General features: G+C 43.1%; 2 protein-coding genes across 3 annotated transcripts; both read right to left on the bottom strand.

Moving 5' to 3' along the window:
- Positions 1–17493: 17493 nt before the first annotated feature.
- Positions 17494–20486, bottom strand: LOC136453472 (gamma-interferon-responsive lysosomal thiol protein-like). Of its 2 annotated transcripts, none has more exons than XM_066454039.1 (6): positions 19450–20486; positions 19083–19148; positions 18644–18784; positions 18139–18231; positions 17944–18060; positions 17494–17634 (listed from the first exon to the last, which is right to left on the bottom strand). In XM_066454039.1, exons 1-6 carry the CDS (start codon positions 19708–19710, stop codon positions 17578–17580), a joined length of 735 nt encoding a protein of 244 aa, XP_066310136.1. In that variant the 5' UTR covers positions 19711–20486; the 3' UTR covers positions 17494–17577. The 2 variants fall into 2 exon arrangements, with proteins under 2 accessions (XP_066310136.1, XP_066310137.1); XM_066454040.1 differs by having other exon boundaries at positions 17537–17634; positions 17895–18060.
- A 184-nt stretch (positions 20487–20670) lies between these two features.
- Positions 20671–23244, bottom strand: LOC136453471 (phenylacetaldehyde reductase-like). Its single transcript, XM_066454038.1, has 6 exons — positions 22884–23244; positions 22565–22737; positions 22283–22471; positions 21900–22062; positions 21606–21792; positions 20671–21516 (listed from the first exon to the last, which is right to left on the bottom strand). Exons 1-6 carry the CDS (start codon positions 23020–23022, stop codon positions 21375–21377), a joined length of 993 nt encoding a protein of 330 aa, XP_066310135.1. The 5' UTR covers positions 23023–23244; the 3' UTR covers positions 20671–21374.
- Between the last annotated feature and the right edge of the window lie 127 nt (positions 23245–23371).

Genomic DNA, 23371 nt, shown 5'->3' with positions numbered 1-23371 from the left:
AAACTCATGGAATGATATATATTTCATATCTGCAACAAGCATAAAGCTACATATGAAACAACAGGACTGTAAACAGGAAACACATATGTAGAGCATATATCTAGCAGGAACAGACATAAGATATCTTATGAAAAGACATGACTGCACATACGAAACAAACTGATGAACTACTAAAACATGTAGAACGTAAAACAGAGAGAAGATGAAACGATCATACCCTCCCATCCATAATTCCAAAGTTCCAGCTTCCCTTGACATGCCGTAGGAGAAGAAGATGTTCCTTCTGTCAGCGAACGGGAAGAAGTCGACGTATGGTGACGGTGGCTCTTCGGGCAGTCGCATAGACGCTCCCCAAAAAACTAATTGCCGATCCCCCGTGCAAGGCCCCGAACGACAAGGGCTTCGGAGGCACCTGCCCTCTCGCTCCTCCGTGTGCGCAGAGTTACGAGAAGAGGAAAGCCATCAAGCAACTGAATCTCTCTTCTGGAATGCGAGTGTTCTCTCTTTAACTGGAGTTGGAAAACTTGTAGGGAAAACAGAGAGGCATGCGCAGGGAAGACCGAGAGACCCGGGAGATCAGGAGTCAGGCCGGCTTTTCAATTGAAAACTCCCATGGTTAGTGGGTGCTAAAAGTTAACACACCACGCCACACCCGCCTGCCTGCCTGCCTGCCTCGCCACGCCACGCCACGCCCCGAGCCCGAGCCCGAGCCTATCCCGGCCGGCAGCGGCGTGTGCGCGTGCATGTGGCACGCCTTTGTCCATTTCTTAACTTCTCAAATTAAACGGATTAATTCCAATCATTTAAGTTGAGTCAACGTCCTTTTAACTTCCAATCCGGTACAAATAATAATACCCACAGTTACAAGCCATAGAGTTATTGATTTATTAAATATATAAATGGGCCTAGCCCATAATAAATCCAACAGTCCCCACCAAACTCTAGGGTTTGTAACTGTATAGTTCCAGAATCATAATTCTTTGATATACCAGTATTTCGATGGAGACTGTTAAGTTGAACATCCACCTAGAACAAGAGTTTCACTCAGTCACAACTGAACAATGGACTATGCCTTGAATTGACAATTTTGTGTGAGGTGAGATTCACTCAAATCCTTCGCTGGTACTAGGTTTGCAACAAGCATCCCCGCTGTTTGAAGCATATAAGTCACACTTCTATGCCTTTCATGAGTGTTTAGGGATAACCCAGGTCCCATAGACTGTGACCAGCAGTCTGACTCATATAGGTGTACTTCTCAAAAGATGTTCTGTAGGACAACATCTCATCTTTATAAGACTCTTAAAATACATTAAGGTAAATACCATCCTGCCTTACAGAAAGAAAGATATGCATCAGAGATAGGTTCGTAGGGAACTTTCCTCTCAATCTACTTATAGGATCTTCATTGATTGAACCAAGATACATCTCATCTTCTCTTACAACAATCATAGCATGTGCCATCAAAGAACGGTGGTTTGCCCCCAACATGGTTGAACACAACTTGAGCCATCTTTTGACACTAAAGATGTTAAGCCTTCAATCAAACAGTGATCATGGCTCTAATACCTCTAGAAAGGTCCTAATATGGCTAGAGGGGGGTGAATAGCCTATTTAAAATTCTACAAATGCACTAAATCAAATTGATTAGTATGACAAATGACCCAATACAATTTTGCTCTAGCTCTCCAAGAGTTGCAAGCCACATATTCCAACAATTCTAGTTACTATGATCACTAGCACACATAAGGGCTAAGTCGCTACTCACTAAGCTAGTGTGCTCTCACGGACTAACTAAAAAGCCACACTAACCAAACTAACAAACTCTCAAATACTAAGTACACTAAAGAGCTTGACAACTAGTTTGCGAGAAAGTAAAGGAGAGAGTAGGGTGATTATACCGCCGCGTTGGGGGATGAAACAATCACAAGATAAATACCAATCAATCACCAAGAGAAATCCAAGAGACAAGTGACACACCAATTTTCCCCCGAGGTTCATGTGCTTGCCGACACGCTAGTCCCCATTGTGTCGTCCAATACTTAGTGGTTCAGAGGCTAATTGGTATCACAAACCTAGCCCACCACAAGACGCGTCGCAAGAACCTATCCACAAGTGAGGTAACTCAACGACACGAGCAATTTACTAGAGCTACATTGCAGCACTTCTCTGAGGAAGGTGCAAGACCCCTCACAATCACCGGAGCTAGCCACAAACAATCACCAACACGTGTTGAAGCTCCTTCATTGCTCCAAGCCATCTAGGTGGCGGCAACCACTAAGAGTAACAAGAAATCCGCAGCCACAATAATCCCCAAGTGCCACTAGATACAATCACTCAAGCAAATGCACTTGGAATCACTTCGAATCTTACTATGATGATGAATCAATGATGGAGATGAGTGGGAGGTGTTTGCTTAGGCTCACAAGGATGTCAAGTATGTTAAAGTGCTAAGAGAGTGAGCTCCAAGCCGGTACATTCCAATTTATAGAGCCCCTAAGACTTAGAGAGCCGTTGGGAGCTCACAGACACGACTGGACTCAATGATCGGATGTACCCTAGTGTCCGGATGCGTTCGATCATTAGTGTCCGGTTAGTCGATACCTGCTACGTGTCCTTTTAAATCCTATGTGTTAGATCTCAACGGTCGAAAATGGTCAGCACGAGTCAAACCAACGGATCGAACGCACCAGAGCATGACCGGACGCACCGGCGTCATGTCTGTAACAGAACCGACCAATTATACGAAATTAAGTAAGAAAATCATCCGCCAGAGCAGACGATTTAGCAAACTTAAGCCTGTATAACCTGGTAGTCCATGAAATCACGAAGGATTTCAAACCAACTCACATCCTAGCCAAGATCGTAATAAGTTTAGCGGTCACCATCACATATTACATAAAGGTTCGCATCACAGATACATCAGAGTTTAAACATAGTTATTACAAAATGAGTTCGAATAAAAGTAGCGGAAGCCATTTGTTCAAAACCACACACACTCACATGGAGTTCAAATACAGTGCCAGCTAATGATCATCTTCAACAAAAGCATCAGACGAGACATAAGGAATGACCATGCCCATGGTCCTAAGCATCACCCATCGTAGGATAAAGGCAGTTGATACAGTAGCCGTAATACATCTGCCCATCTACAACAAGTGGGAATAAAACCCTAAGTACGAGAAGGTACTCAGCTAGACTTATCCGACATAACCGAAAATAAGTGACACCAAGGATTATGAAGGCTTTATAGTAGGGTAGCTGACTCATTTGCAAAAAGAAGCATTTTTAGCATTTCAAGAACCTTTCCAAAAGCATTATTGTCAAGTTAATTATTATTAACCTGTCTACTAGATTTGCACCTATACTAGATCAAGCATGTGATTAAGCCAATAATGATAACCCATGATCATCAACAACTTCCATAATGTCAGATTCATTATAACTGTCCAAATGTTCCATTAACATTACTACGATGAAGTCACTCAAGTCAAGTGCTCACTATCCAGGAGCGATGGCGATTCGAATCGATTCCTAACCAGCTGGTGATTTATTCCTTACACAAACCTCACTCACCCGCTAAAGTGAGGTATTGATCACCGAGTCAACTATCCAGGTATCTTGAGTTTGCTAGGAACCACATGTACCCGGGGGCCGACCGACTGCACTTTGGTCTTATCATCTTGCCCCCGTGTCCTACCACACCTGCTCCGGCACAGTGCGCTGCGGGCAATCTACTCGGCCCGAATAATCTCCCAGCTTCGCGGTCGGAAGGTACTTTATCCAGCCAACTAAATGTAAGGCATGCGTTCAACATGACTCGAGGCCCAACAATGGTCGATCCTTAATCGACACAGACAGAAAGCACTACAGTTCAAAACTCTGTAAGTCTCCGTCCGGTCTCAACTTCATTTAATACTTAGTTATACCATGACTACATAGTTATCCAAGCAGATCCAGGTAACCACCTATAGCTCGTAGGTGACAGGAAATCACCTGACTTCTACCGGTCTAAGCTAGCTAAGCATTGACTCGACTGCGGATACTAGGGTAACAAGGATATAGTATAACAAAGGTAGACAAGGTATAATGCAGCAACGGTTGCAAACAACTCCTGAACGTAATGCATCAATTAAAGTAAAGCATTTAATTAATAATTGCAAACCAGGGAGAAAATGCTCCAGGGCTTGCCTCTCTCGAAGGAGCTCGAGCGGTGATCGGGGCACTCCAGAAGTTCCTCAACGTCCTCCTCGTCGGCTTCGGGCACTTCCTGTGGCTGCACCTCGAGCTGCTCCTCGGGCTCCTCGGGTATGACGACTGGGTTCTTGGTTTGCGATCATGTATGATGCATGTGCGTAAGTGCTTATGCAAAAAGTGCATCGGATGAAATGAATACAATGGATATGCTTGAATGCAAGGTAGTCAACATCATCCAAAAACATATACTACAAGCACATGTCATCTACTGCATTCTCTTCTACTACTAATATGCTAAGTCAACACATCTCATTAAATGCTTCAAAGATACACCAAAGCTTCACTAATTTCTTAATCACACATAAAGCAACACTTGATTAAACCCTAATTAATAATAGGTTTGAATAGCAACATCTATTTTTATTGCTTAGAAAAATCTTAGAAAATTACCATAGTACAGTACTACCCTAAGTAGTCTACCATCAGATTTTTATGGTATTTGAATGAGTGGATTAGCCTACACAAAAATAACAAGCTATGGCATGATTATGAACATGAAAATACTTTGTACTGTGAAAAGTGTCAAACACTAGATGAAATATTTTTCCTATGTTTTACACAACAATTAATCACTGTACAAAAATTATCACATGCATGTTTTATTCAAATTTTGCTCTCTAGCAAAAATAACAAAAATCAGCCATTAAAGGCACTTGAACTACACCTCATAATTTTTCTATAGTACATGCATGACACATATTTTTCCTAGGAAGTACATTACACAAGAAGAGTAATAAACTTGGAATCATATTTTTCTGATACATATAGGATTTACTACACAATTTACAAGATATCAGCAATATCAAGAATTAAAAAAAGCTCTACAGAAAAGTATCTCAAAAATGACATGCAATATTTTTAATAGATAGATCTAGTCGCAAGAAACACAACAAAATTTGTTTCATCCATTTTGGAGCACTATAACTCGAGATATACATTTTCCAAGCATTTTAATCAATTTTTGAAACCATTTTAGAAATCCCTTTCTTTAAAACAAAAATCCAGCGACCCAAATAGGCTAGGTACACCCGGTGCAGTGCACCTAGAGAGGCTACCACGCGGGACCCGCGGTCAAGCCAGACCCACGCGTCAGCCGGAGCCGAAGCAGAGGTCGTTGTTGACCGACCGGCTCTCGCCGCCGGTGAGTTTGCTGGCGGTGAGGTCACCACCAGCGGCTTCCCCACGTTGAGGCAGACCCGAGGTGCTAAGAGCGGCACTGGAGTAGCTCGAACGTGAGCTCACCGGTGCACATGGCGACACGGCGGCGCGGCATACCCGCGGGCGGGCACTCCTAGCCACAACAAGCCACGGGGAGGCGCGCACAAGGGTCGCGGGGGCAAAGCGGTGCTGATGCGTGAGAAAAGGAGGATAGAGGTGGAGCGGGTCGCCTGCGCAGGCATGAGCTCCGGCGAGCTCAGCCATGGCGGTGCGAAGAAGAAAGTCAGCCACCACAACCTCTCACCTCGCCCACGGTAGACACACGTGGGCGCCACCGAAGGAGATTGACGAGGCGGAGCTGCTGGCGGGAGGAATCGAGGAATGAGGCACGGGAGGAGGAGCACGTCGCCAGTGGAGCGACTGCAGCGCTTGGTGGCAGAGCTCGCTGCGCATGGGAGCTGAGGCTACTGCGGCTGGCTGAGTGGGGAGGTGAGTGAGGAACGCGGTGCTGCCGGGCAGAAGAAGGCGCGCGCGTGGAGGCAGAGTCAGGCCATGGCTACCGCGCGGCGGGCGTCGCCTGATGCGGTCGGGCGCGGTGCAGCGCGGAGGCAGGCCAAACATGGCGCGGGGCTGGGCCGAGGCGACGGCCTGCTGGGCCAGAAGCGCGTGGGCTAGTGGCGGGCTGCTGGGCTAGACGTGCATGGGCGAGCGGCGCGGAGGCAGGCCGGCTTCGGCCGTGGGCCGAGAAGGGAGGCAACGGCCCGTGAAAGGATAGAAACACTTTTCAATTTTCTATTTTCATGGAAATTTCAAATAGCAGTTTTCAAATACCCTTTTGATCATGAAAATTACTTCTTTTGAAAATGGCCCAAAAATAAAAGTTTCTTAGAATTTAATCCTCTACAACTTTGCTTTTATGAACAAAGTCCAATTCTTGCTAGATTTTGAATTATAAAATTAAAGTCAATTTTAACTCAAAACCCTAATTTTGGAGAATTATTTTTAAAGCAAAATTTGGCAATAATTTGAATACAAACTTTGCTCCAAAAATTGTGCTAAATAATCCTAGATGATTTACAATCATAGCCAAACATGTTTTACTAACCTAGCAAGTATAATTTGGGCAAAAACAACTCTAAACAAGTGTATGCAACATTCATGTTTCACGAGCATGTTTCATATGTTTCGAAGCAGGGTTTCAGTTATTATTTACATGATTAGGCATGTATGATTAGGATGCTTGATGATGCATCATATGCATGATTTGTAGTGCCTAAATGCTGGCATAACATCGGGGTGTTATTGTGTCCGCACATGCGCGCGCCCGTGAGGACAAGCTAATGACCTGACACGCTATTGGTGTGACCGAACGCTCCAGCACGTCGGTCCGGTCACTTCCAGTAAGCTCCTAGAGCACAGTGTTAATGACCTGACACGCCCAGTCAGAGATTACCTAACGCGCCCAGCGTCTAGTCCACCCTGCTCAGCTCTACACGTGCCATCGAGACTTGACCTGACTCTGGAACAATGATTTCTTGGCGTCTGGTCCTGTAGGACCAACAACGTCTGGTCAAGGACCAAGACCTACGCCCTCTCTACACTGACTGACCGAACATGCCCGGGGTGAGTCCGGTAACCTCGGCGCCAGAGTCCAGTCACTGCTGTCTCCTTTTTTTCTTTTCCTAACACCTCAATAGCTTCACCCTTGCTTCTAACTTGCTAACCACAAAGTGTAGAACTTGTGTGCTCTTGTGTTAGCATTTTACAAGGGTTAGAAGTTAGCACACTAGGTCCCTAAATGCAATGCATGAATCATGTCACCTAGTGGCACTCGATAAACCGTTTAGCCAAAGATTTTCCCTCTTTATAGTGTGGCTATCGATCCTAAATCACTCACACCCTCTATGGTGTCTTGAGTGCAAACAAAAAATGGCTCCTATCATTATACCTTTACCTTGAGTCCATTTTTGTTTTTCTCTTTCTTCTTTTCTAAATGTGAAGCACTTGATCATCTCTTTTGTGACCATCACCTTCACCATGGCCATCATCTAGCTTCACCACTCGGGTTGGATCACCTTATTTAATCCACACACTTAGATCTAAGGTTAGTCCTAGGTTTCATCAATTAACCAAAACCAAACTAGGGCTTTCACCGATACAATATTGTTTGGGTAAATGCGAGCGACATTATATGTGCAACCTGTTTCCTCCGATCCACTCAAGTTTGTGAACATAGGTTCTTTGTGATGGAGCTGTCCATCTAAGTCTAAGTACTTGACTTACGCATGAGTGCTTGTATTTTCTAGAGTTTATTTTATTTTTTGCGAATTACACAAGTACAAACACAGACGCTCAATGCACACGCACACTCACCCCTATGAACACATGTACGCAAACCCTACCCCTATGAGCACCTTTGAAAGACTGTGCCGGCACATTTCAAGATTGACAAAGTCACCACTGGCGCCTTGCTGTCGATGGGAACGTCGCCTACCACTGAAAGCACAACGCCATTAAATCCTGAAATAAATCTAGGAAAATGCGAGCACCCATGCCAAGGCAAGGACTTGAACTCGGGTGGGCAGGTTCCACCATGAGGAACCTAACCAACTGAGCTAGATTCAACGGCGTTATATTTTTAGTTGTAGGCGACCTTTCTGTCGATAATAAGGCATTATATTCATGTTCTATATTTTCTTGTCAGTTTCAAAATGGTTGCTTGTCAAATTGAGGTGAATAGATTACCATGGCTTCTGGAGATAAAATGTGGACACTCATGATGTCTCATGAAACAAATGTTGATGGAGTTTCATTGTTAATGCCAACTGAATCCTTTGATACCCAATCTAATAAACAACCTGGTAGTGCAAAGGCATTCAAGAGGGCAGGCAAGTACACTCGTCAAGAGGTGCATTCAATTGTGGATCTCATAAAAGTCTTAGCATAGATCTTATCACTTGGAAAAGGATTATTGATCACTTTCATGCCCACAAGAACCTAGTCTAATAGGAATGCTAACTCTCTTAAGCATCACGTTGGAGTACCATTCAAAAGAATTATATAAGGTTTCATGCAATGTTTGAAGTTGTTGAGCGTCAGCATCCCTGCAGTATACCATATAAGGAGCATGTAAGTTGATTTGTGTATTGTGTATTTTTCTAAATTTAAAATTAAATATGTACTAACTTGGAACTCACTTTTATCTATCTTTGATGCAGTTGTTGGAAGCGTAAGCTTCATGGGCATAATTCCTTCTAATTTATTCATTGTTGGCCTCAGGTGAGGAATAATCAGAAATTCCTTGCACTAGATGTTAGGATAATAGGCAATTTCCATGTCATTTTAATTCCATAAATTAACAGCATGATGATGACACATAAAGAATTATTAATCATTGAAATCATGATATCGATTATATCCATGGTAAAACTACATGCTGGATCATATATCATGTGAAACTTATGAAGATCATGAATCATAACAAAGAGAAACTCATGGAATGATATATATTTCATATCTGCAACAAGCATAAAGCTACATATGAAACAACAGGACTGTAAACAGGAAACACATATGTAGAGCATATATCTAGCAGGAACAGACATAAGATATCTTATGAAAAGACATGACTGCACATACGAAACAAACTGATGAACTACTAAAACATGTAGAACGTAAAACAGAGAGAAGATGAAACGATCATACCCTCCCATCCATAATTCCAAAGTTCCAGCTTCCCTTGACATGCCGTAGGAGAAGAAGATGTTCCTTCTGTCAGCGAACGGGAAGAAGTCGACGTATGGTGACGGTGGCTCTTCGGGCAGTCGCATAGACGCTCCCCAAAAAACTAATTGCCGATCCCCCGTGCAAGGCCCCGAACGACAAGGGCTTCGGAGGCACCTGCCCTCTCGCTCCTCCGTGTGCGCAGAGTTACGAGAAGAGGAAAGCCATCAAGCAACTGAATCTCTCTTCTGGAATGCGAGTGTTCTCTCTTTAACTGGAGTTGGAAAACTTGTAGGGAAAACAGAGAGGCATGCGCAGGGAAGACCGAGAGACCCCGGGAGATCAGGAGTCAGGCCGGCTTTTCAATTGAAAACTCCCATGGTTAGTGGGTGCTAAAAGTTAACACACCACGCCACACCCGCCTGCCTGCCTGCCTGCCTCGCCACGCCACGCCACGCCCCGAGCCCGAGCCCGAGCCTATCCCGGCCGGCAGCGGCGTGTGCGCGTGCATGTGGCACGCCTTTGTCCATTTCTTAACTTCTCAAATTAAACGGATTAATTCCAATCATTTAAGTTGAGTCAACGTCCTTTTAACTTCCAATCCGGTACAAATAATAATACCCACAGTTACAAGCCATAGAGTTATTGATTTATTAAATATATAAATGGGCCTAGCCCATAATAAATCCAACAGTCCCCACCAAACTCTAGGGTTTGTAACTGTATAGTTCCAGAATCATAATTCTTTGATATACCAGTATTTCGATGGAGACTGTTAAGTTGAACATCCACCTAGAACAAGAGTTTCACTCAGTCACAACTGAACAATGGACTATGCCTTGAATTGACAATTTTGTGTGAGGTGAGATTCACTCAAATCCTTCGCTGGTACTAGGTTGCAACAAGCATCCCCGCTGTTTGAAGCATATAAGTCACACTTCTATGCCTTTCATGAGTGTTTAGGGATAACCCAGGTCCCATAGACTGTGACCAGCAGTCTGACTCATATAGGTGTACTTCTCAAAAGATGTTCTGTAGGACAACATCTCATCTTTATAAGACTCTTAAAATACATTAAGGTAAATACCATCCTGCCTTACAGAAAGAAAGATATGCATCAGAGATAGGTTCGTAGGGAACTTTCCTCTCAATCTACTTACAGGATCTTCGATCACATAGAGCAGGTTACCACTACAGTAGATTTTCACGTGGGTCTCATACCCATCTCTCTCGATGCACTTTCTATCACATTTCGTGACAGTCCCTTAGTGAATTGATCTGCCAGATTATTCGACGTGTGAACATAGTCCAACGTTATAACTCCGGAGGTTTTCAACTTTTTGATAGTCTTTAATCTTCTTTTAACATGCCTTGTGGACTTCATGTTATTCCTAGAACTATTGACCTTTGTGATCATAGTCTGGTTGTCACAGTTCATTGAGATAGCCGGTATCGGTTTTTCAACTACTGGTAAATCCAATAGGAAATCATGAAGCCACTCGGCCTCAGCTCCAGCAGTGTCCAATGCAGCGAGTTCTGCTTCCATTGTAGACTTCGTTAAGATAGTCTGCTTACAAGACTTCTAGGAAACAGCGCCACCTCCAAGCAGAAACACATATCCACTCATAGCATAAAGCTCATCAGCATCAGAAATCCAGTTGGCATCACAATAGCCTTCCAACACTTTTGGATGTCCAGTATAATGAATACCATAAGTCATAGTACCTTTTAGATAACGCAACACTCTCTCAAGAGCACGCCAGTGATCATCTCCTAGGTTTGACACAAACCGGCTCAGCTTGCTCACAGCATATGAGATATTAGGCCTTGTCGCACTCGCAAGGTACATGAGTGATCCAATGATCTGGGAGTATGTTAGTTGATCTCTTGCTATTCTTCGATTTTTCCTCAATAGCACGCTAGAATCATAAGGCGTGGGAGCAGGATCACAGTCACTAAAACCAAAGCGACTTAATACCTTTTCCACATAGTGGGATTGTAACAGAGTTACCCCACCATTACCTTCTCTAATAAGCTTGATGTTCAAAATAACATTAGCTTCTCCCAAATCTTTCATTTCAAAATTGCTCGACAGAAGTTTCTTTACTTCCTTAATCACATTGAGATTTGATCCAAAGATCAAGATGTCATCAACATATAGGCACAACATAATAGCTTCACCCCCACCATATCGATAATACACACACGTGTCAGCTTCATTCATAGAGAAACCATTAGATGTTAAAGTATTATCAAACCTTTCATGCTATTGCTTAGGTGCTTGTTTTAGGCCATATAATGATTTTAACAACCTGCACACCTTGTTCTCTTGACCATCCGCAATGAACCCTTCTGGCTGATCCATATAGATCTCCTCTTCTAACTCTCCATTTAGGAAAGCTGTCTTAACATCCATCTGATGAATGATAAGACCATAAGAGGCAGCCACGGCAATCAAGGTGCAAATTGTAGTCAATCGAGCAACTGGTGAATAGGTGTCAAAGAAATCTTCACCCTCTTTTTGGGTATATCCTTTGGCCACAAGCCTTGCCTTGTACCTCTCAATTGTACCATCAGGCCTAAGCTTTTTCTTGAAAATCCATTTGCAACCTATAGGTTGACACCCATAAGGACGGTCAACGACCTCCCAAGTTCCATTAGACATAATAGAATCCATCTCACTCCTTACTGCTTCCTTCCACAAGTCAGCATCAGGAGAAGAATATGCCTCTCTAATGGTGGTTGGTATGTCTTCCACAAGGTACACTAAATAGTCATCACCAAAGAATTTTAAAACCCTCTGTCTCTTGCTCTTTCGAGTGACTATAGTGTCATCCTCCTCAGGGATGTGTACATGAGATTCTTCAGCATGATCTATTGGAATAGACAATTCGTGTTCATGGGGAATTATAGTCTCATGACTTGTTTCACTAGGTGTATTCTTCATTGGGAATTCATTCTCAAAGAATGTAGCGTCTCTAGATTCTATGATTGTATCAACATACATATCAGGAACTTTAGATTTTATAATTAAGAACCTATACCCAATGCTGTGAAAGGCATAGCCAAGGAAAATACAATCAACAGTTTTAGGCCCAAGTTTACGCTTTTTGTTGATTGGCACATTTACTTTAGCCAAGCAACCCCAAGTGCGCAAATATAAGAGATTTAATCTTCTCTTTTCCCATTCCTCAAATGGTGTGATCTCTTTGTTCTTTGTTGGAACTCTGTTTAGGACATGACATGCTGTAAAAATCGCCTCACCCCACCATTCCTTGGATAATCCCGCTGTACTCAACATGGCATTCACTAACTCTGTTAGAGTGCGGTTTTTCCTTTCAGCAATCCCATTGGATTGTGGTGAGAATGATGGTGTTCTCTCATGAACAATACCATGTTCCACACAGAACTCATCGAACACATTAGAGAAATATTCTCCACCTTGATCGGACCTTAATCACTTTATTTTCCTCTCAAGTTGGTTCTCAACTTCAGCTTTATAGGTCTTAAAACAATTAAACGCTTTATCTTTTGTTTTTAAGAGATACACATAGCAAAACCTGGTGGAGTCATCTATAAATGTGAGGAAGTATCTTTTACTGCCTTTAGTCAAAATTCCATTCATTTCGCACAAATCAGAATGGACAAGTTCTAGAGGTGCTAAATTCCTCGCCTCAGCAGCCTTGTGAGGCTTGTGGGGTTGTTTTGATTCAACACATACATGGCACTTAGACTTTTTGACCAAATTGAATTTAGGAATTAAATTTAGATTTGCTAACCGCATAAGACAGCCAAAACTTGCATGACAGAAACGTGAATGCCATAAATCCGACTCATCAGAAATATTAACATAATTCACCATTTTATTACACACATCATGCAGTGATAAGCGGAACAAGCCTCCGCAATCATATCCTTTACCAACAAAAGAGCCATGTTTCGACACAACATATTTATTCGACTCTAGAACAATTTTGTAGCCATCTCGACATAGCATAGACGCACTAACAAGATTCTTCTTGATGGAGGGCACATGCTGCACGCTCTTCAATGGCACCGTCTTTCCCGAAGTAAACTTCAGAATGACCGTACCAACACCAAGAACATGAGCACGCAACCCATTTCCCATCAACAAGGCGCCAGACCTCTCGACCTGGTAGGAAGAAAATAGAGAAACATCAGCACACACATGAATATTTGCACCACTATCCATCCACCACTCAGGTGAATTACATACTGAAAGAACAAATGGTAAAAAATTACCATACCCAGTTGCTCCTTCTCCAGTATTAGTAGTGACAACATTTGCTGATTTCTTTTCCTGCTTGAACTTGCGCTCAGGACACTCACTTGCCCAGTGCTGTTCACTGCCACAAACAAAGCAGCCTTCATCTCTCTTGTTGTTGTTCTTCTTTTTAAACTGTGCTGTTTGAACAGGCTTAGTTGTGTTCTCTTGCTTGTTCTGGTTTTTCTTCTTTTTATACTTGCGAAATCCAGAGTTTCTCTTCTGTACCACATTAGCAGTAGAGGTCTCAACACTCTTTCCATTCTCTTTTGCTCTCGCTCTCTCCTCAACATCAAGAGTACCAATGAGCTCTTCAACATTGAACTCCTGTCTCTTATGTTTGAGTGAGGTAGCAAAGTCCTTCCAAGAAGGTGGTAACTTGGTGATTATACCGCCAGCCACAAACTTGTCAGGTAATACACATAGAAAGAGCTCAAGTTCCTTAGCTAGTGCCTGAATCTTATGAGCCTATTCCACTATAGATCGGTTCTCAACCATCTTGTAGTCATACAGCTGCTCCATGAGGTACAGCTCGCTACAAGCATCGGTAACTCCAAACTTTCCCACAAGTGCATCCCACAGCTCTTTCCCTGTAGGAAGGATGATATAGCTTTTCTGGAATTTTGGATCAAGTGCGCTAATCACTGCACCTCGAAAGAGGTTGTCATCAGCCTTAAACTTAGCCTCATCCTCAGGAGGCAAGTTAGCAGGTTTGCCCTCAGAGACATGATAACATGACATTGCAGTGAGCCACAATTCCATCTTAGCTTTCCAGATCAAGAAGTTTTTACCATCAAAAGGATCAGGCTTTAACACAGCAGCAAAACCTCTGACAGAAAAATGCCTAAAATTAGGTTTTTGGATTGTTAGGATAATAGGCAATTTCCATGTCATTTTAATTCCATAAATTAATAGCATGATGATGACATATAAAGAATTATTAATCATTGAAATCATGATATCGATTATATCCATGGTAAAACTACATGCTGGATCATATATCATGTGAAACTTATGAAGATCATGAATCATAACAAAGAGAAACTCATGGAATGATATATATTTCATATCTGCAACAAGCATAAAGCTACATATGAAACAACAGGACTGTAAACAGGAAACACATATGTAGAGCATATATCTAGTAGGAACAGACATAAGATATCTTATGAAAAGACATGACTGAACATATGAAACAAACTGATGAACTACTAAAACATGTAGAACGTAAAACAGAGAGAAGATGAAACGATCATACCCTCCCATCCGCAATTCCGAAGTTCCAGCTTCCCTTGACATGCCGTAGGAGAAGAAGATGTTCCTTCCGTCAGCGAACGGGAAGAAGTCGACGTATGGTGACGGCGGCTCTTCGGGCAGTCGCATAGACGCTCCCCAAAAACCTAATTGCCGATCCCCCGTGCAAGGTCCCGAATGACAAGGGCTTCGGAGGCACCTGCCCTCTTGCTCCTCCGTGCGCGCAGAGTTACGAGATGAGGAAAGCCATCAAGCAACTGAATCTCTCTTCCGGAATGCGAGTGTTCTCTCTTTAACTGGAGTTGGAAGACTTGCAGGGAAAACGGAGAGGCATGCACAGGGAAGACCGAGAGACCCCGGGAGATCAGGAGTCAGGCTGGCTTTTCAGTTGAAAACTCCCGTGGTTAGTGGGTGCTAAAAGTTAACACGCCACGCCTGCCTGCCTGCCTGCCTCGCCATGCCACGCCACGCCCCGAGCCCGAGCCCGGCCTAGCCAGCGGCGGCGGCGGCGCGCGCGCGCGTGTGGCACGCCTTTGTCCGTTTCTTAACTTCTCAAATTAAACGGATTAATTCCAATCATTTAAGTTGAGTCAACGTCCTTTTAACTTCCAATCCGGTACAAATAATAATACCCACAGTTACAAGCCATAGAGTTATTGATTTATTAAATATATAAATGGGCCTAGCCCATAATAAATCCAACACTAGATACAAACAAGAGGCCAAGGACTAGAAGATCACCACCATCACATGAAGAAAAGATGGTAGCAGACCCAATCTCTTGATTCATCAGAGCCAATTTCAAAGAAAAAGGCCAATGGGAAGGTAGAAAACAAAGGAGAAGATGAAGAGTGAAGGAGAAACTGGAACATGTAAGGAACTTGTACAAGATTATATCTTGCAAAGAGAAACTGGAGGAAGAGAGGTAGAAGGAGAGTAAGATGATCAAGGAGTGCAAGGTCTCATGTAAAGACCGCAAGATTGTGCTTGAGGAGCGCAAGCTGATGTGGGAGCAGGTACAAAAGATCATGTTATGTGATATCTTCACCATGAGACCAGAATAGAAGACCTATGTATTAGCAATGACTGAACAAATTTTATCTCAAAAGACGGCAAACATCAATAATGGTAGCTTTGGTGGAGCTACTGCTTCTAGGGGAGGAGGTGATAGCATGGGTGGAGGCAGTGGTAATATTTGGGTGTAGTATGGCTAACTTTAGGGATTGCACAACCGAGTACATTGTTAATGATAACAAGTACACTATGAGATAATATCTTGCTGATGGGATCTATCATTCATGGGTGACTTTTGTGAAAAGCAACAAAAACTCACAAGGTAACAATTTACAAAAGCTCAATAATTGGTGCGGAAGGATGTATGTAGAGAGAGCATTTGGTGTCCTACAAGCTCGATTTTCCATGGTGATGAGTCTTACTAGATTTTGGGACAAGGACAACTTATGATACATAATGACAGTTGTTGTTATCATGCACAATATAATAATTGAAAATGAGCAAAATGCAAATGACAACAGAGGCTATGACTATGATCAAAGATGGAGGCAAGGTGTTGAGGGAGGGGGTACCAACATTGTAACCCACTCATGCTCGACAAGTTCCTCAAGATTCAAAGCGAGATTGAGGATGGCCAGGCGCATGAATGACTTTGAGATGATCTCGTGGTGCATTTGTGTGCGCTTCATGTAGCTAGCTACTATCATCTGTTGTAGTTTTATCGTAATTTGTTGCTATGTGGTGTGAGATAATTTCTATATGCCTATATTATTTTTATGTTTAAACAAATCTAAATTTGAATTTAAATTGTTGCATTTGAAATCATGAATTTGAATACGGTTCATTTATATGGTTTACAACATTTAAGTTTGAATTATAGTAGTGTGATATGATGGATATCCATAGAGATTGTATCAAAATATATGAGAGAAAATGAAATAAGAGCTTATCTCTTGTTAGAGTTAGGTGGTAAACATAGATCCTAGAAAGGAGAAGTAGCCCTTATTCAAAAAATAATGGCTTTATTTTAAGGGCCACGATCGGATATGCTGCAAATATATTTCAATAACTCCGTTTGGCTTGCTGAAACTTGGCTGAATTGGCTGGAAAACACTGTTCTGGCTAAATTGTTGTGAGAGAAAACACTGTTACGGTTGAAAAAACAAGCTGAATAGTGCGGATTATAAGGTAAGCCGAACGGGGCCTGCACGCACACCTTCAAAGACTGCAGTTCTTCAGGTCCGTATAATTGTTCAGTTATTCATAATTTCAGTCATCATGGGCAAATATCTTTTTTCTTAAAAAGAGGAAGGAAAGGGCTCAAAGAACAATAGTTGTAGACATGTACTTTGAGGCGTGCAAGTCTATGTAACATTGCTATTTGAAGAAGGTTGAACTTTTTTTCATTATCCATACTTAATATTAAACAGCTAAAATTTTATCTTATTTTTTTGTCTATCTCCCCTTAACTATCCGGACACTGGAGAGTTTCTTTCCGTCCTACTTTTTTTTTTACTTAACCTGGACTCATACGCTTGTGCCTAAATGAATATAGGGTCCAATTCCAATACGTATTGAGTTACTTCCTCCATATCTCAAATGTGACCCGATTCTTATATGTATATTGGGTCACAACGCAGAACATATTTGTTAGTCTAATAAAAAGGCTGTAGAACGACCTTAACGCTTTTCTGGTTCAATGAGTCAGTGATCTTTACAGCTGAACAAATGCAGACCGAAGCAATATGCTTGCCTGCCTTCACTCTGTGGCTGAAGAAATTTACAGGTTATTTCTGCGTTAGTACTCCTATGTTTATCTGTTACTCTACTGGGCTAGCTCCAGGATCTGTCTGCTTTCGAAAAACTGGATTTGATCTTGGCAAGGTGCTTCATAACCATAGGGCGATACAAATGGCAAGTGTGATGACCACCTCGTGTGCATTCCTCTGTATTAGAAGACCAATGAAACCAAACACCAAGCAATCAGGCATGTGCATCTTTATCTTACCAGAAGAACACCAAACGAAACGTACTAGTATGATATTTTCTTCTGAAAATGCTACTAGTAAATATCAACATGAAACATTTGCATTTGATGTTTCTGTCAAAGATTTGACAGCACTGTTATTTCAACTACTGCAAAATAGACTAGACGGAGACCCAACAAGACAGCAGAAATGCAGAACCTCTTGGAACCAAACTCAACTAAATTTTTCACACGCGAGTTAGCTGATAGTTTTGCTAGCTGGGCACACCTTGTCTCCTCTGCTGGCTTTCGTCTCTTGAGCAATTGCTAGGTGCTTCCCCTTGCATGCCTCTGGAAGCTTGCCATCATAAGCACTGCAGATGTATGCCTCAAAGTTCATGTAATCCTGCAGGCGCTAAATTAGACTAGATTTCTGAATACATGAGACGACCTCAGTTCAAAGGAATAAAAAGGCGCATCTTACATCACCAAGCGGTTTGCCGTTGACGACCACCCAAGGTACAAACTGATGAGGAGGCTGCAGAGCATTTGTCGCGGCAGCATACTGGAGTACGAGCTGTATGTTTGCAGTTGTTTGGTTATCGGATTATGAATAATCAATGGAAATATATAACTATTCTGCACAAATTGGTAGCATGGCGAAAATGACTGAATCCCTTATTTTTCTTTTGTGATTTCACATTCTAAAACGTTTAGAGCATGCCACCAAGCAGTACTAATATTTCTGAATTGATATATGAAGTAATTCAGACATCACCCAACGTGGTGCTGGGACTGTTGTGAGCTCCAAATGAAACTAGTCTATGATCAGCACTGTCGAAACCACACACGCTAACACCAAGATAGTAGCTTAATTCGTTTTCTAGGGAAAAAAACTACTACTAGTATGTAACATAGACCAGCTGCAAAAAGTTTGAAGCAGCTGAAAACAGAATGACAGCAGGAAGTCTAAGAACTATTCACCCCACCTGCCTGCCATATCCTGAGTTGTAGCAGTCAATAGCAGGTTGATAGGCGAGGCCAGTTTCCTGAAAGCAAGACTGCCAGGCGTCCCATTTCCGAGTCAGTGCTAAATGCTCAACGCATTGAATGAAAGGGAAATGCTGCTCCTGTGTCAAGATAAATATATGTATCAGAACAGTTATGCGTTATTTTAAGTTCATTTTCTGGGGAATTGGCAGATCCACTTTATATATGTCTGCAAAATTCAGTGCCTCACCTAGTTGAATCGTTAAATTCCGAAAGATAAACTATAGAATATTGAACTATCAGAAATTCATAATGTGGTAAGGGTCTGTGGATGCTAAAACGTTAACAGATGCTTGTCTCGAATATATGTCAGAACCATTTTAATCTTTCTTTTTCAGCATAAGATGACGTATTCATATTTCATAACATAGGCATTACCGCATCAGGCCATAGTCTAATCACACAAGCTTCTACAGCGTTGAGTTGGCACTCGTCCTCTCCATGCTGCAAAACAAAGCAATTGACTAGTGGAGTGAGCAAACTGAAGCCTGTTCATCAAAGTTAAGTAGTTCATTACTTGCTGTACTAATCTGTGAACAGATACATTCAATACAGAATGTGAAACCATATTCGCACATAGCACATCGTGAACAAACTGAATGCTAGTAGTACCTAGCTGCAGTCTAAAATCAGAAGAACCAAATGCAGTAACCCAATTCTCTCAAAATTTCGGCTGAAAACTTCTTAAGAAACGCACATACCCAGTTCAAGAAACAAAGAGGAAGATACGATGTCAGGCACTGACCTGGCAAGTGATAGTTCCGTCGGCCGAGACACGCCCATTGCCGAAAGGGACGAGCCGCAGGTCAGCAATGGAGGAGATCCCGGTGCGGAAGATCCTGGAGAGGTCGTTCACGACAAACGCGGAGCAGAACGGGCACAGCGTTTCGTAGTAGACCGAAACCGGGACTCTCCCGGCGGCGCATGCCGGGGATAGGCAGAGCAGAACGAGGAGCGGGACGAGGGGAAGACGACGACGAAGAGGCGGTTGCGGTTGGGAAGCCATGGCGATGGATGGAGCAACGGAAGACAAGGCGTTCACTGGCTTTTAGTTTAGTTTAGTCGAAGGGCTATGATGATGGCCTATGCGCGAGAGATGCTTTTCCTTTGGAGGGAAACTTAAGGAGGGAGCAGGAGGAGGTCGGAGGAGATGCCGATGCGCTTGATCTACTGGAGCAAGGCAGATTTTGTCGGGTGATATGTGTGTATCCCTTTTCCCAGTCCCTGGTCGGGACACAAGTTTTTTTAGGACTGTTGCTTGCTTCGAATCAAGTTCTTTCCAACCGCTGCCTAGTGTACATTTTTCGTCAGAGGCCGTGGGGCGTGGGCTATGCATCTGCCCTTCCAAGTTCCAACACCGGCTTCTCGAGAGGAACTGATAGCTTGTCACTGAAACTTACATGATTACATCAGGACTGATGAATGGAGTATCTGAAGATTAAGGTTTGGATGATTGTACTATAGGAGTATAGGGTGAGAGGTATTCTACTATTCTCTGCTCTTTCGGGAAGATATAAAATGAGAAAGAAGAATGACAAAGGCACGGAGCCTGATCTAGGGAGATCTGAGATCTGCACAGCACACTTTTCTTTACTCTCCTGAGAATGATTTTGTTCCCCTTTTATCCAGTTCATTTTTTTTTAGCTTTTCTGCTGGATGTTTTTTTTAATGTTTTGGTTTCTTCTTCTTTCGCTTTTCAGCCCTATTACAGAACTACTATATGAAAAAAGAGGCAATGGAAAATATATATGCGGTACATATTTTTAGTGCAAAAATGATTTGTGCTAGGGTATACATTTTCTAGCTACATGAACATTATACTCTTAGAAATTGTTATTGATTTCATTTTTTATTTAAAATGAATTGGTTATTAATTTTGAAATATAAACTAGTTTTAATTATTTCCAGAAAATACAAATCACCTTTGAAAACTGCTAATAACTAAATTTGCATGTATCGATGGTTCGATGGTCAAAGATTTTTGGTTTTAGAGTTGTATGACCAAAAACAGATTCAGACAATAACTGGATGGCCAAAAATAGATCGACTTTATGCCTTTTACTCCATCCATTCGTAAGTTATTTTAGCTTTATCCTAAGCCAAACTTGTTTAATTTTGATCAAGCTTATAGGAAAACATATTAACATTTTTTACAGTATCAAATATATTTTATAGTGTATCTTATTAATCTAGCCTGAGGTTACAGATTTTTGTGTATTTTTCTAGTCAAAGCAAGAGAAGTTTGACTAAAGTTTGACTTAGGACAAAACTCTCATACACTCAAGGAAATAGTCATTTTCCTTGACTGTTTACAATTACACTCAAGGAAATAAATAATCTTCTTACTGGTGCTTAGAACCCACCAAGCAAACATCCATATTCCTTGGCTACTTCAACCCACAAGGAATATATATTTCCTTGGAGGTCTATTTGCACCGCCAAGAAAACTACACTTTTCTTGATGGTTCTATTCTGGCCCTCAAGAAAATCTTTAGCGCTCAAGGTAATTCAGGATTGTGGTAGTGTTTTAACTCCAGTGGAGCCATGCACCCAAAACTCTACCGTGGCGGCGGTGCTCTCCGATGCATTCTGGCAGTTTATTTTATTTGAGCTAAGTATTATTGTAGCAGTTCTCTAGAATGAGGTGTACAGCTGGACAAATTCACAGGGCTAGATGAGCCCTTTGCTTCTGAAGCAATCGACAGTCTCCCTGATGGTCACGTCGAACGGAACGAAACGAACGCCCAAATCCATCAACTTCTTGGAGGGTTCCTTTGCTCTCATCAACCAGCCTTGTTTGTCCTCCTTGATTCTGATGTGAAAATAAAAAGGTTATTACCAAAACGAACAGCCCTGCATACAATGCAAGCTTGATGATGCATGTTGTCAGAAACGGATCACCTGTGAACTGGGAATTCAGGGTACATATCAGCAATTTTATCGGCGAAGTCAACCAAGCGTTCCATGGACGCCAAGCACAAGTGCCGTCCCTGCGCAGATGGGTTCTCATACAGCACAATCGCAGATTGCGCCACATCTCTGACGTCGACCCACCCTGTGTAGACAGCGTCCAACTCAAGCTCCTGGCCTGGTTAATTAAGTTGTTAATTTTCACCCTTCAGGAACGACCTGCACCATGTGTTCATTGCAGATTTGCAGTTCAGGTGTGATGCTGTAAATCAGTAAATGACTAACCTCTCAGGAGCTGCAGCAGAATATTCAGACTGGTATTGACTGATGGCGTAAAAAATGGGCCAAGAGTAGTCCCTGGATTTAGCACGACCAGCTGCAAACCCTCCTTTCCGGCGAATTCCCACGCAGCCTTCTCTGCCAATGTTTTAGAGACGTGGTACCAAAGCTGCGCCTCAAAGTGAATGAATCAGCAAGTCGTAAACACATGCTGATCGAGTGAAAGTAGCCAGCAGCTTGAATAAATCTACCATTGTTTTGTGCAATTCTGACCTGATAAACACGATGATGCATAAACACGTTCTAATTTGGTCCTTATTTTTACTACTAACATTAACATGCAAGAAAATCTACATCTAGCAACATTTGTGTACTATATACGCCTGTACCTGACGTTTCTTGAGGAGCTCAACGTCGGCCCAGCAGTCATCCTCTACTATCACCTTGTCCGCAGGCCAGGCAGGATTCGGCAGCATGGCTGACTTTGACGACATGAGAACAACACGGTGGACGCCGCAGTCCTTGGCGGCACGGAGGACGCTGAGCGTGCCCTTCAGCGCAGGCTCCAGCAGCTCCTTCTGCGATCGAGCAGTACGTAATCGTCACGATGAAATAGGCGGCGTGGTTATATATGAGACAGAGCGGAACGATCATGCAGGAATAATTATTGCCTCCGGATCCTGTGTCTGCAGCGTCAGAGGGGACGCCAGGTGGAAGACGCCGCGCGCGCCCTCGATCGCCGGCCGCATGGAGGAGGCAGTGTCGAGGAGGTCCATCTGGAACAGCCGGAGCCGCGCGTCCGCGCCGTCCAGGGCCTGCAGGTGCTTCGTCTCGCCCTCGTCCTCTGCGAAAACGACCAAACAGAACTTGCAAATCTCGCTTTGAGTTATCATGTCTCGTGTGCGCGTGCAATTGTGCAAATGAATTCGGTGATCTAACAGAGAGAGAGAGAAAGACGGGAGAGCATGCATGCTATGCTCTGCTACGCACGGAGGTCCTTGACGGTGGCGTGGACGGTGTAGCCGCGGTCGAGGAGCAGGCGCACCAGCCAGGAGCCGATGAAGCCGCTGCCGCCCGTCACGCAGAGGAGGCCTCCACGGGCACCAGCGCTGTCCCCGGCCGCCTCCATGTCGTCGCTGACCGGATCGATGGTCTGCCTGTCTGCCGCTAGCTCGCTCTATACAGTGTTGTATGCACCAAGCGACGCCCACACTCTTGTTTCCTCAAGTATCCTGGCCACTAAAACGAGGCAGAGAGTAGCTGCCGATTTCTTCCTTATACAACACACAGGCCGGCATACTGACGCGGGGGCACGACATTTAGTCTTTGGCGGGAACGAGGCGGCTCAACATACAGGGTTGAGGCTGGGCCCTGGCAAGCTCCGTTGTCTTAGGCCTCAATCGCGCAATCGATTATTGTTCGGTTATTCTTCTACCGGCGCCACCATGCATACGCAACACGGTTATGTCACAACAGGA

This window comes from Miscanthus floridulus, chromosome 5 (genome assembly GCF_019320115.1).
Source record: "Miscanthus floridulus cultivar M001 chromosome 5, ASM1932011v1, whole genome shotgun sequence".
NCBI classification, from domain to species: domain Eukaryota; kingdom Viridiplantae; phylum Streptophyta; class Magnoliopsida; order Poales; family Poaceae; genus Miscanthus; species Miscanthus floridulus.
The sequence above is the reverse complement of the archived record's forward strand: the minus strand, read 5'-3'. Positions and strand labels throughout refer to the sequence as shown.

Excerpts from the sequence above, each read along its gene's own strand:
- LOC136453472 (XM_066454039.1), bottom strand. The coding sequence starts at position 19,710 with ATGGCTTCCCAACCGCAACCGCCTCTTCGTCGTCGTCTTCCCCTCGTC. Across the intron at positions 19,149-19,449 it reads ACGGAACTATCACTTGCCAG|CATGGAGAGGACGAGTGCCA; the intron begins GTCAGTGCCTGA and ends TTTGTTTTGCAG. Across the intron at positions 18,785-19,082 it reads TTAGACTATGGCCTGATGCG|GAGCAGCATTTCCCTTTCAT; the intron begins GTAATGCCTATG and ends ATCTTGACACAG.
- LOC136453471 (XM_066454038.1), bottom strand. The coding sequence starts at position 23,022 with ATGGAGGCGGCCGGGGACAGCGCTGGTGCCCGTGGAGGCCTCCTCTGC. Across the intron at positions 22,472-22,564 it reads TGCAGACACAGGATCCGGAG|AAGGAGCTGCTGGAGCCTGC; the intron begins GCAATAATTATT and ends GCTCGATCGCAG. Across the intron at positions 22,063-22,282 it reads AGCTCCTCAAGAAACGTCAG|CTTTGGTACCACGTCTCTAA; the intron begins GTACAGGCGTAT and ends TTTGAGGCGCAG.